Here is a 13,510-nt window from a genome sequence, read left to right as displayed (position 1 = left end):
TCATATATTTAATTATAAAATATGAAAAATCATGCTTCTCTTCTTTGTTTTGTAACAAAAAATCCCAATAAAAACAACATTTCTGGCTTAGATGACATGACAAAATGTGAACATCAAGGGGATTGAATACTGTGGCAAGGCACCATGTAGAGAACTAAAATTCTTTCAGCTAATCTATCACTTTTCTAATTTCATTATTCTCCACTGCTTACACTTATGTGATAACATGAAAGTAGGCTTCAGTTTTTAAAAAAAACAAAACACAAGAGACATCAGTTTTCACTCATTTATTGTCTGTACTGGCAACACAGGTGCAAACAATGAAAACTAAACAGAAATGCTCCACTAAAGTAAAAGCAGGTATAAAAGGTAACCTTATAAAAACATAAGTCAGAGAGCAATACAGCCACATTTTGTTTTTAGAATAAACTACTGATTTTAACTTCTGCTTGATGCAAGCAACAAACAGATGTCAGGTAGCTTCAGGTTCTAGGTTTGGTAGCGAAGGTGAGATACCCTGTGTGACCGGGCATTTCTCTGGGTGGGGTGGTGGTCTTAATTTTTAAGGAGGCATGGTTTGGCGTGGCGGAGGGAGGAGCCTCCTTCAGGGCTTCTGGGCCTGCCTGGGAGGAGGAGTCGGAGGAGTCGGGGCCGAAGTCGGGCAGTTGCAGGGTGACAGGTCGGACATTGTGGACCCTCAGCAGAATCTCCAGCGACCTGATCTCCTCAAAGCCCTGCTCCGTCAGCGCCTCACATGTCCTCTGAACCTGCTCTATACACGGCGAGAAGGAGCACAGGCGGCCTCCTGCAGGAAATCAGACACAAAATCACTAAGATTAAATTAATTAACGGTATAATCAGGTCAACGCTCGTTCAGGGCTCAAATGTTTCCATCCCTTTTGAAGTTTTCCACACATTCTCATACAAACTTAAAATATTGCATTAGGATTTTATGTGTCAGTACAACATTTAGTGCATAGTTGTGAAGTAGAAAGAAAATGATGTGGGCTGCCGCAGGGTTCAGCGCAGCACCATGCTGGCCCCACGCTGCTGCTGCGCTGGCTGTTTGCCGAACATTTATTTTGTTGTAAGTCTCAAATACGCATCTGTCCCGACTTCAAACTTGTACCATACGGTTCAGGGAATTCTCCCGCATTTTGCTTCCTGGTCTTTCTGGCTGACGGTGGGATAGCCCAGGTTCTTTGACCGCGGCGTGCGCAGAGCTTGCAAAGCGGTGCGCTGTGCCTTGCTAGGCCAAGCACAGCGCACCGGGCCGCTGTCTGAAAGGCCCGTTAGTGATGTTATTAGCTGATCTTGTCGTGTTATTATAGTACTATTTCCTGAGAAACTGCTCTCAGGTCTCCTATTTACTAATTAAGTGTCTTCTATCACATAAAACCTTTTAAAATGCACTGATGTGTGTGGTTGTAAGATGTAAAATGTGCATTAATACTTTTAAAGGCATTTCATCTTACTGAACACAGAGCTAAGGACAAAGACAAATCACCAAGATTCCACTCCATTTCCTCATTGACTAGTTATTTTTGGCCGAGGCTCACATGATCCTGCTTGTGCAAATCAGGCTTTGTCTAAAAGCAGAAGGTGTTTTTTTTTAAAGAACTAAACACATCCCTCACTCAAGGTAAACTGTCTATACCAGAAGCTATTTAGGATGAGAAAACATTCTAACCCATAATACTACAACGTCTACTGATGCATTTGTTTGGCAAAAGTATAATTCTAGTCTAAAAAACCCATTCATGTTGGTTGTTGGACCCAAGCTGCAGCCTGTGGATCATCAGAGGAACCCCGTACTCGCCGGCCTCTCGTCTCCGCAGGAAACCCTGAGGTAATCTCAGTGGGAGGCGGGAGAAACGGGCCAACAAACCATTCATGGCTGACCTAATGAACACACACCGACACAGAGCTCTGCAGCTGCACAGAACAGAGGTCAGGGTTAGAAAAATAAGCCCATTTTTTCTGTTTTAATCTAAAGAGTAGGGATGAGTTAGGGAAAAGCAAATCTTGGGAGAAGCATGCGTACTTCAGCGATGTAATAAAGGTTAGATGGATTATTCATAGAAATGTGGTTTTCTTTCAGTAGCAGGGGAACATAATCTTCTATTCTGAGCTCTATGAGCAGATTTATTCATTGGATGAATAGTTTTTAACTCTCTGCCCTGAGTTAACTGCAGTGACTGTTAATGGAAATCTTAAATTATTAACTGAAATGGTGTTTCCTAGGTACTATGGGTAAATACAAGAAAAAAAATACATCGGCTGGTTTTGCTCAGGTTGTGTAACCAAGAATTTTAGTCTTGTCTCTAGAAACTGTAAAAAAGTAATTTTACAGGATAGTTGTTAGACCTATAATACATTTTGTAAAGACAGGTAACTGTCAACTCACCTGTTTTCTCTCAATAGCCATATCTAGAACATTTTAGCAAAATATTCTTGACTGAACATTGTGCTAAAGCCATTATAGTTTTCCTAGTTTTCACTGTTGACGCTTTAGCTTGCCGTCAAAGAGGTTTGTACAAATTAGGGCTTGGCAATAAATCCAGACTTTAAAAATATTGAGATTTTAAAAAAGAGATAGAAGATGAGACAACATAATTTATATTGAGATGGTCTATGTAGCATCAGAAATATTCTTTTATATAATCCAGTAGGTTATTCTTCCGCCAGTTCTCATATTTATCTACAGGTGTTTGTTAAAAAAAAATTGCCTTTGAGACATTTGTGATAAAGCTTTGATTCAGATAAGCCTTTTTATGATTATTTTATTAAAAGAACATATAGAGAAAAATATTATATATTGGCATTCAACCTAAGAATTTCGAGATATTATTTTGGTCTATATTGCCCAGATTTTACAATATGTATTGCAGGACTTTAATAGGTGGTGGTATTGCTTGACTGGTTCTAAACAAGTAGAATGCCAACAAAAAGGATTTGAGGAAAAAATCTACACAACGAAATTAATCAATAGTTTGACACCACTGCTAAACCTTTAGCTAGACTGAAAACAAAAAACGAAAGTTTATTTTACAACTTTCCTAAACCAGCCTGAATTTAAACGTGTTCAGGTCTGTTTAGTAAAAAGGAGTGGATAGTCAACGTTGACTCTGGCTTGAACTTTCCAAATAAAATACTGACCATGGGATCAAGTGACTTGAAAAAGCATGCCTTAGTCTCCTTAAAAGCTAGCCACAGTCATTGAGACGCAAACTGGAACCCTTGCAAGAACTTGGCTAGAAAGAATCCAAAAAAAGGGGCCAAGTATCCCCAACTGATCCCAACCAAGATTGGCAAAGCTCCCTAGCACCAATGCCTGATGTAAACCAACAACAACAAAAAAAAACAATAATGGCCAGAAAGTAACCAAAAATAACTGGGCTCTTGGTGATTTAGCTCCTTAGCCCCCTGTGTTTAGTCAGATACAATGCTTTTAAAAGTATTAATGCACATTTTGCATCTTATAACCATAAACATCAATGCATTTTAAAAGGTTTTATGTGATAGAAAACAATTAGTAACGCAACCCTCATAATGTCCAGTTCTATTTTTAGAACATGCTCTTCGGTCAACTTATGTTCTCCCTGACGATGATCTTGCCAATATTGTCAACTTCCCAGTAAGGAAAGTCGCTGTTAGCTGTCTGTCACTAGCAGTTTCTAAATTATCGCTTAATTTGTTCAACTGGCTGAGCATATGCTAATCAAGGCAAGCTAGTGTAATCTTTCGCTTATTTTTATGAATTAATGCTTTTTTTCCCTTTTTGCTGTGGATAATATTAATAACCTTAATGAACTAAACGGAGAGAATAGAAATTCTGTGATTTATTTTAAACAAAAAAAGAATACATTTAAATCCTGTCATGGTACAGTTTTTGGCCTGTCTGTCTCCCCAAGAACTTCCCAGATCTTTCCACCTCTCATGCAGCCCAGCTCTCACTCCACCTCATTAGTTCCACCTGCCGTTCCTAATTAAGCCTGGATTCAGTGGACCTGCCAACGCCTCTACTTAAACCTCCCTCAGTCTGCTCTTCCCCGCCAGATCGTCATCATTCTACAGCCAAACCTCATCTGTCAGAGATTTTCCTACGTCTGTCTGCCTGAGGTTCCTACGTCTATGCCTGTCTACTGCCTCCTAGTTCCCTTTCTGCTGTGCTGCTGGTTCCCCTGTTACTCCAACGCTCCAAGTCACTTCTCTGCTGAGCTGCTGGTTCTCGGCGCAGCACCCGCAGCTCTCCAGCACTCTCCGGTCCTCCAGCTCCTGCTCCCATCTACATCCTCCTGCTCCAGTCCGGTACAGCCTCTCTGGTCTCCTTCTTCCACAACTCATCATCATTCAATAAAACTCACTAAAGGAAACTCAGTGTGTGGTTGTGTTCGGGTTCATCAGAACAAACCGTGATAAATCCTCTTGACAGTGAGAACACAGCAGTTTCCAGCATTTACCATTCATTTGCTGTCTGGGGCCTCATGCACGAAGCGTTTGTACACAGTAAAAATCTTGTAATGCCATATTTAACAGCCAATTTCGAATGTACAAAATATATGTACTAAAACTACGGTAATCCACACACCTGCTAAGAAAATGTGCAGCAGCGACGCAAACTTTTTAAATTGACAATACAAAACCCCCCTCAAAGTGCTAAAACTCACCCAAATCCACTGAAATCCACTGCTCAAAGTGAACAATTAAACAAGACAATGTAACTCCAAGTCAGTCACACTTCTATGAAATCAATTAATCTTTATTGTCAACTACAATTTGCATTGTAATCGAAATTACAGTTCCAGTACAACCGTCCATCACATACATTTGGGGGGGAACGGTTGACTGAGGCCTTGCGTTGCTAAAAAACAAAGCCGTTAGGCGCATTCTTCCAACTGCCTAGCTGTCCACTTAAGAAGCAACATTAACTCAGTTCCACCTGCTGTTGTCTAAATGGAATAGACAGCAGGTGGAAACCAGAGGCAACTAGCAAGACCTCCCAATAAAGGAGTGGTTCTGCAGGTGGTGACCACAGACTACTTCTCAGTTCCTCTGCTTTCTGGCTGATGTTTTGGTCACTTTTTAATGCTGGTGGTGCTTTCACTCTAGTGGTAGCATGAGACGGAGTCTACAACCCACACAAGTGGCTCAGGTAGTGCAGCTCATCCAGGATGGCACATCAATGCCAGCTGTGGCAAAAAGGTTTGCTGTGTCTGTCAGCGTATTGTCCAGAGCATGGAAGTGCTACCAGGAGACAGGCCAGTACATCAGGAGACGAGGAGGAGGCCGTAGGAGGGAAACAACCCTGCAGCAGGACCACTACCTCCACCTTTGTGCAAGGAGGAACAGGAGGAGCACTGCCAGAGCTCTGCAGAATAACCTCCAGCAGGCCACAAATGTGCATGTGTCTGCTCAAATGATCAGAAACAGACTCCATGAAGGGGGTAAGAGAGCCTGATGTCCACAGGCAGGAGTTATGCTTACAGCTCAACACCGTGCAGGATGTTTGGCATTTGCCAGAGAACACCAAGATTGGCAAAGTCCCTGTGATCTTCACTGATGATAGCAGGTTCACACTGAGCACATGTGACAGAGTCTGGAGACGCTATGGAGAACGTTCTGCTGCCTGCAACATCCTCCAGCAGGACCGCTTTGGCAGTGGGTCAGTAATGGTGTGAGGAGGCAGCCCTCCATGTGCTCACCAGAGGTAGTCTGACTGCCATTAGGTACAGAGATGAGATCCTCAGACCCATTGTGAGACCATATGCTGATGCAGTTGGCCCTGGGTTCCTCCTAATGAAAGACAATGCTTGACCTCATGTGGCTGGAGAGTCAGCAGGTCCTGTAAGATGAAGGCATTGATGCTATGAACCGGCCCCCCCGTTCACCAGACCTGGATCTAATCGAGCACATCTGGGACATCATGTCTCGCTCCATCCACCAATGCCACGTTGCACCAGACTGTCCAGGAGTTGGATGTCCAGGTCTAGGAGGAGATCCCTCAGGAGACCATCCACCACCTCATCAGGAGCATGTCCAGGGAGGTCATACAGGAACGTGGAGGCCACACAAGCTACTGAGCCTCATTATGAGTCTTTTTAAGGACATTACATCAAAGCTGGATCTGCCTGTAGTATTTTACCACTTTCATTTTGAGTGTGGCTCCGAATCCAGACCTCCATGAGTTAATAAATTTGATTTCCATTGATCATTTTTGTGTGATTTTGTCATCAACACATTCAGTTATGTAAAGAACAAAGTATTTAATAAGACTATTTTATTCATTCAGACCTAGGATGTGTTATTTTAGTGTTTTCTGAGCAGCATTTAACCATTCTGTTTTATCTAACCCAAGGAGCATCACACCTGAGGTTTTTAATCGGTTGGAGCTTTTTGGTATAAATCTGTACAAAGAAATAAAATCCCATTTAACCTCATACAACAATGTAAAGTGTGTCAAAATGATGGAAACAACCATAATCAGATGTAAACTAGTAATATTCCTCACATGAGGAATATTGTCACATGTAGATGTTGCGCGGCGAGGCGTATGAAATGCATGTGAATCATCTAACGAGCTTTTCATTCTCACTGAATAAAAAGTGATCAGATCAGCAGATTATTACCTAACAAAACAGGTGCTTCAATTCCTAAAGTTGAGAAAGTCGCACATGTCCCTAAATAGCTGCGTAACGGTGGAATGATGGCTGCTGGAGGACATTGCTGTTGGAGGACTACAGAGGGAGCTTGTGTTCAGAGATCCTGCTGACCTGCTAGCACATGATAATGAGTGGCGGATTAAACAATTGGATTGCCTTATGAACCTATTTTTTTAACTGGCCCCAGCATTTCGCCACGGTAACACGCGGTGACAATAAAAGACTCTTGAGCAGTACAGAGGGAAACCAGGAGGAGCTGGATGACAGGTCGGGTATTTCGCGGTCATCCCCGAGCCGTCCCAGTCCTGGCTTCTGGGATGATGTCCTCCATATGTTGTTCAGATACAAACGATTCCCCTAAACCGTTGTGCTCATTTGCAGTGAGGAGACAATTTCCAAATGTTATCAGAGCTCTGACTGCACTCATATAGCTATAATCCTGTTTAGCTGAGGATTCTGCGTTATCAAAATACTTTTAATTATTCTCGTAATAGCTGGATTTGGAATGAAATAAGAGCAGGCTCTGTGCACAATGGCTGATTTGGTCATTCTTTTAGCATCCTGACTCTTTTTCTTAAGATTTAAAGTGAGTGAAGGGACAGACTTCCTCATCGAAGTATAGAAGGCATATTCATGACCAGCATTAAGCTATAATCAGCTGAATTCAGCAGCCACATAGCACAATTTGAATTTACCATTGTAGAACAAAACGGGTACAGACAGAGAAAACTATTTTAAGCCCGTTTCTTTAATGGGTTGCTGATGTCACTCAGGAAGCTGATGGTTTGCTGTAATTCACTACAAATATCCTGCAAAATGTCTGTGTCTCAGTTCCGTTGTCGTGGATATTTGGATGGGTGGTGGGTGATTTTTGGGTATTTTTACTGATTTGCATATGTAATTGGGAGGTGAGGACAGGGTGGCACTAGGTACACAAAAGCTTGAGGGCAAGATCCAAGCAAATTGGGATTTATCAAGGCAACGCATGCGGTAGCAGGTCTAAGCTCGGTTTCGTACATGAAGTGTTTTTTGCTGCGCAAGTTTCAGGATTTCTCCCTACCGGCAATCTCTACAATGAAAGCTGCGCACTCCTTGGTACCCGAGGCCCCTGGACACAAAGGGGCTCTAACTGCAGCGGGGAGTCTCTGTGGCGTGCGGACTGGACTGTCTCCAAGTGCTGTAGGATGGGGACGAGACCCAGGGGTCACCAGAAGTCACTAAATTTGTGGCTAGTTGCATTTTAAAAAGAGTAGATAAATGGGGTCTGAATACAAAGCTGTTGATAACACAGGCCTGCAGGAACCACACTGTCTTTGGTTCAAAGGTGACGCATTCGGAAGGAGTTTACCAAAGTAGCTTAGTGCCAAGAGAAACCTTTGCCTGGTGCAAAATGTCCTTTAGTGGATATATTTAAACACTATAGCTGCTCAGAATAGGTTTTAAATGATTTTTTTTCCTCTATCATTTGTAAAAACCTTTTGGTCCACACATCAGCTAAATACGCCTACAGATTCTGTAAGAGGAATACTGCACCAGTAGGTGGCGTGGCCGACGTCCTGACCACAGCTAACGTAGCGCTAGCTTAAAGGTTCTGCCAAAGTTCATGTTTTATTTAACCCCATTTATCACTTCTGCCTCTGTGCTTGAAGCTTAATGGTAGAAGGTAGGGCAAAGTGCACATAATAACTAACCAGACAAGAACGATTATTTGAATAATTAAACCTGCTGTATGATAAGAACCACTAATCTCTGCTGCACAGAGCTTAAAATGGCTAATGTAACAACGTTCCCACACAGACGGGAGCAGAAATCTAGCATCAATATTCCTGAAATCTTGCCATCTTGAGAGAACCACGTAAACATGATTTAACAACTTGACTTTTAAGTTCAAACTCAGGATGAAATCGCGATGAAAAAAAAAGTGGGTCAGCTCATACATACACGTAAACCGACACAGGTGGAACATTTTTTCACAGCTGCTTTCTCTAGACTCGCAGACGCGCAGATAGTCACGTCGTGTGGATTATGACCACAGGAGCTCAGCGCCTACGTTTGATTTCGCTTTCAATTTATCTTTACCTCTGTGTTTAGCGGTCCCCTAACTTAGCTACAAATTACATTCACAAGACGCCACTTCCTCTGCTTTAAGTAACTGTCTTTAAGTTTCCTTCAGGCCTTTTAATAACGTCAGCCTGGCCCAGAATCCTGCTGGTGATCCTTCGTACATCCAAAGATTTTTAACGTGGTTTAACTTTTATGAGGCATGTGAGGAACCGGTGCATACAAGATGAAGTCCCAGTTAAAAAAAAAAAAAAAAAGATGTCTACAGAGGAGTCATGCATTGTATCTGGTAACCATTATATTAGACCACAGCATACTTCAGATAGCGGTCGTTCCTTTGGCAAACAGGCCCAGGGTTTCCCCTCGTAACGGTCGCACACTTTAGCTTCTCCTAGTAACAAGACGAACACACTGGGAGAGGTCGGGTTGATCATTCAACAAGGGCGTCTCCAACGCTCAACATCTACAACAGAGCGTAATCCTAAGAAAATTCTGTGATTCCTCCTGGAGACGCTCGCAGTTCACCGCTGTTTATCTTCACGAGGCACACACTGACTTTCTGCTTGCGAAAGACTGCGTGAGAGAGAGGGAGGCTGGAGATGCTTGTTAGGATTTACAGTCTGTCTCAGAGGTCTGGGCTGCAGGCCAGACCATCAGGAAAATTAAAACTCGCAGGGAGAAGAAAAGCCTGCTTTCTTACACTCTGTCCGCTGGAGAAAAACAACTTTTCTTCAGCTTCTGAGCAGCTCTGAGCGACGCTAACCACAAAGTACAATAAAAATAGGATAGAGTCAAAAGCTTTTTATTTGTACATTTCATTAGCTATAGTTGGTTAAAAGGGAACACTTTTTACAGACTTGTAGCTCTGTATTTTTAACTCAAGTCTAAACATTTTCGACTTTGTTTGGGTCATTTCAGGACGGCGACAAACATCTTGGTCTGCAGTGGGAGGAAAATTGAGCATTTCCATGAGGAGTTCCATTCAGCAGCACTCTGCTCGGTGCAATACCCAGTATGGTCATGGGAGCCATCCAACAGCGATGTGGCAGCACATTATTTATCTGGATCTGTGTGTGTGTGTGTGTGTGTGTGTGTGTGTGTGCGTGCATAAGGGAGAATAGCTTATGAAAGGAATATGCAGCAGTGGAACCATAAAAGGGAGCTGCAGAGGAGGTAGAGGAGTTGCAGTGCAGTGAACTGGCTCCTCCCTCAACTTTAGCTTCATATCGCTGTTTAATGCCGGTATCCATGTTGTGCTGATCTCCATTGTGATGTTCTCAGACGTCTGCAACACGAAAAGAGGTAATGCATCCAGACAAGGTATACCCATCTGGGTGTAGTAACCCCAGTGTGACTGCATGCTGTAGTCACTGTGTCGTGCAGAAGGCTAAACAAAGAGTCACTGAAAGGTCCAAAACGTGAGGGAGCACCACCACAGCATAGCCTGCGTCTCATACAGAGTGGAATGTTCGACCATTCATCTTTCCTCAATCTCTATAGACCGTGCAGAGTCCTGGGTTCTCTCCATGCGCTCCTTTTGGCTCAGCTCACAGGTTGTCTCTAGCATCAACGTCTAGAGACACAGATATCCTCAGCAGAAGGCTGATTTTATGTCTGGTGAAGCATTTCTGTGTTTATTTCGCAATATATTTTGATACTTATCCTGTTGTAGGACCAAATAATGATCTATGTCCGGTTGTTGGTAGAGTCCATAGAGATAATGATAAAATGCACTCTAAGAAGTTTTTTTAGACATACATGCGCAGTGTTGCACCGCCTCTATTGTACCCAACGCTGGGTAGAAGGCACTTTTTCACATATTCATCATTCGTTTCAGACCGTAACCCTAGCCTGGCATGGTTCTTGCTGAAAAGGTCAGTCTTAATCTCATCTAACTAAAGCACACAATTCCAGTTCAAGTTCCAGTAGAGATAATAAAGCTCCACGTGTTTATGTTAAAGACGGTACGACAGAAGAGAGCTTTTTCTGGCGTCACTCCCAAACTACCGGTTGGCACGTGGATAGCAATTTAAGGTTACCACTGAGACTTGGTGACCACAAGTTTGTTCCAGTTCTTCAACAGAGAGCTTTGATTATTCCTGTTAGCATCCTGTTCACTGTGTGTGGCGGCAACAAAAGTATGCGTCCTTGTCCATTCTAGAGGCCAGTTGCACGTAGATAAAAAAGGCGTCTCTGTCACTGTATATTTATAGTCCAGATAAAACTGTCAGAAGTCCCTAGAAACTCTGATCAACTTGAAAAACTGAACTATAAACGGAAGAAAATGCTTCAGTTACATTTATTTCTAAGGAATAGCTAGAGGTACCATCTACTGTGCTACAAGTGATTTTTGTTTAAAACAAGAACTTCTTAACATTAAATGAACACTCAGAGTTAAATGTTAGATTTCTATGGAATATTTTGATGCTAATATAAAATGTGAATTTATTTTAAAGACTTTCTACACTGTCTGTATATTACGATATCAGAATCCTCAATCAATTAAACTGAAAGCTAAAAACGCGAGGACATCACGCTAGTTACAAGATCCTCATTGAGAAATGCTGGCCATGTTAGGCCCTTTGTAGCAAAAACTGCTGAAATCATAGGCTCTGTAAAGAGTGTTGTAAAATGATGCAGTCTGTCTTTTTTCCCTGATTTGTCTATAAGTCTCATGGGTTGGGATTTTGCTGTTGAACATTCAGGCCCTGACACAGAGCTGGTGCACAGGTCTAAGACCAGTCAGTGGTGTAACTAGTTAAACTTGTTTCCCAATAGAGAGTAAAGCCCATTTAGATTCATTGCTTGTTTTATAGTCCAACATACTCTGCCTACTGTTTTATAATCACATAAAATCACACAAGAACTTCCCAATCAGCATTTGGCACCTGGACTGACATGATAAAACAGCTTATAGGGGACATTCTAAATCCATCTCAGAAACAGACTCTACATCTATGGTTCTCAAACTGTAGTCCCAATAACAAGGCTGGTTTTAGTGGAACTCAGAGGAAATGTTGGCACCAAGCTTACTAAAGCAAATTAGCTGTGATCTAATAAACCCTGTTGGTTTTGATCCAACAAATAACAGAGAAAGACTTAACAGCCAAAACGATGATTAGTCCAAGCACAGTAATCACTGTTGCCAACGGCGACGACTTCAAGTGCTCTGGGCCAAATTTCAAGACCCCCCAGACAGGGAACAAAGAACGAGCACCTGTGGCTTCCTGCCCCCTGGCTCCATTTACTTCTGTGGCTGGATTTAGGAATAACAAACAAACAACTATTCTAGTTGCAAGTGGAAAACTCCAGATTTACCAATTGTCGGAAAAACATTAATTACTCGTAGCTAGGGTGACCAGATGTCCCCGTTTACCGGAGACAGTCCCTATTTTGGACGACCTGTCCCAGAAACCGCTCATTGTACTGTAGCAATACAAGTGAGTAAAAAGCGCTATTAAACAAACTGCTATTAGCATTACAGAGTAAAGTATTCCTTTGCATTTTATGCATTCATTTACCAAAGGAAGATGAATATAAATAGAATCTGGATATGTATTGACAATCAGGAAAGAGTTGATGAGAGACAAAAACCTGTTTTCTCTTGCAGCTATCACTATGTTCCACATGCATAGCAGCCATATTGGTTTCTGAGGTCAAATCAGGTAGAGAACCGTCTTAACATCTAGCAATACTGATGGAGGCTGCCCTGTTGATCTTTCTATCCTGGAGATCCTCACTTCAGACATGCAGCACAAATGTAGAACGCTAAGGTTTTTTTTTTGTTTTTTGAGACAAGCAACATAGTACTCGGAAAATGTATTTAGTGAAGTGATATTTGTTCTAAAAGATTTTAGAACCCCGGCCACACAAGATGTCTGCCATTTGTTTCCTCAGCTCAGATAGCATAGTGTTCATGCTGCAGCACTGTTTTGGGTAATGCAGTAGAGAAGGACTGATTGGGGAAGTGAGTGTAATATAACTACCATTTGCAGTCAGTCAAAGTGCAGAGTGATACACATGATTATATAACAGGCGTGGTGCATCATGTGCTGATGTGAGCGTCCCGGTGGAGCTCAGAGCCTGTGTGATCTCTGTACCTAACAGCAGTGGGTTGGTTGTTTTAATTAATACAAACTATGATCATCAAATCAAAAGTTGTAGAATTATTGTTGTGCTGCTCAACAAGCAACTCAAGCCTTACACATTTAAAACACTTTAAGCAATAATTCACACATGGAGTCCTTCTTACCGTGCTTCTTCATAGCAGCCTTGGCATGTCCCACTGCCTCCCAGGGGCTGGGGATGTCCAGGAAGACTGCGTCTGCCACGCCCGTCACGCCAAACCCGTCCTTGCACACGTCCTGGTTCCTGACGGTGACCAGCTGATCCACGCGGTGCTCCTTGAACTCCTCGACCACCTTTTCTGCCCGCTGCTGGTGGAACTCCACTGTGTGCAGGTGGCCCGTGGGAGCGATGGTGCGCAAGATGGCGTGGGAGAGGGATCCGCTACCCGTACCTAGAAAACCATGAGGGGCACGGAGAGAAAAGCTTGTGAGCAGGCATCGGCCACTTACCAGCCTAATGGGTGTACGAAGGTTTTAAAGATATAGTTTCAAAAATCACTCTAATTTCTTATCATATTGTTCTTATTTTCTCCGGCTGTATGGCGCGTATAGAGGAATGCGATGCTGTGCCTCTACTGCCTGCTGCTCTGCACTGCTGGTTTAAAGAAGGCCCCTACACTTTTGGTTTACTTATGAGTGAGAAAAAACCCTGACAACTGT

At 42.7% G+C, this 13,510-nt stretch overlaps 1 protein-coding gene across 2 annotated transcripts in view; it reads right to left on the bottom strand.

The window, feature by feature from the left end:
- Positions 1-272: 272 nt before the first annotated feature.
- Positions 273-13,510, bottom strand: part of trmt61a (tRNA methyltransferase 61A) — a 31,030-nt gene continuing 17,792 nt past the window's right edge. For both annotated transcript variants that reach the window (XM_036150531.1, XM_012875926.3), the window contains exons 3-4: positions 12,976-13,242; positions 273-805 (exon numbers count right to left, since the gene is read on the bottom strand). In XM_036150531.1, coding sequence (XP_036006424.1) covers positions 483-805; positions 12,976-13,242 — 590 coding nt within the window. In that variant the 3' untranslated portion in view covers positions 273-482. The remainder of the gene's footprint in view (positions 806-12,975; positions 13,243-13,510) is intronic.

Source organism: Fundulus heteroclitus, chromosome 19 (assembly GCF_011125445.2).
Source record: "Fundulus heteroclitus isolate FHET01 chromosome 19, MU-UCD_Fhet_4.1, whole genome shotgun sequence".
Classification (NCBI taxonomy): Eukaryota; Metazoa; Chordata; class Actinopteri; order Cyprinodontiformes; family Fundulidae; genus Fundulus; species Fundulus heteroclitus.
The sequence above is the reverse complement of the archived record's forward strand: the minus strand, read 5'-3'. Positions and strand labels throughout refer to the sequence as shown.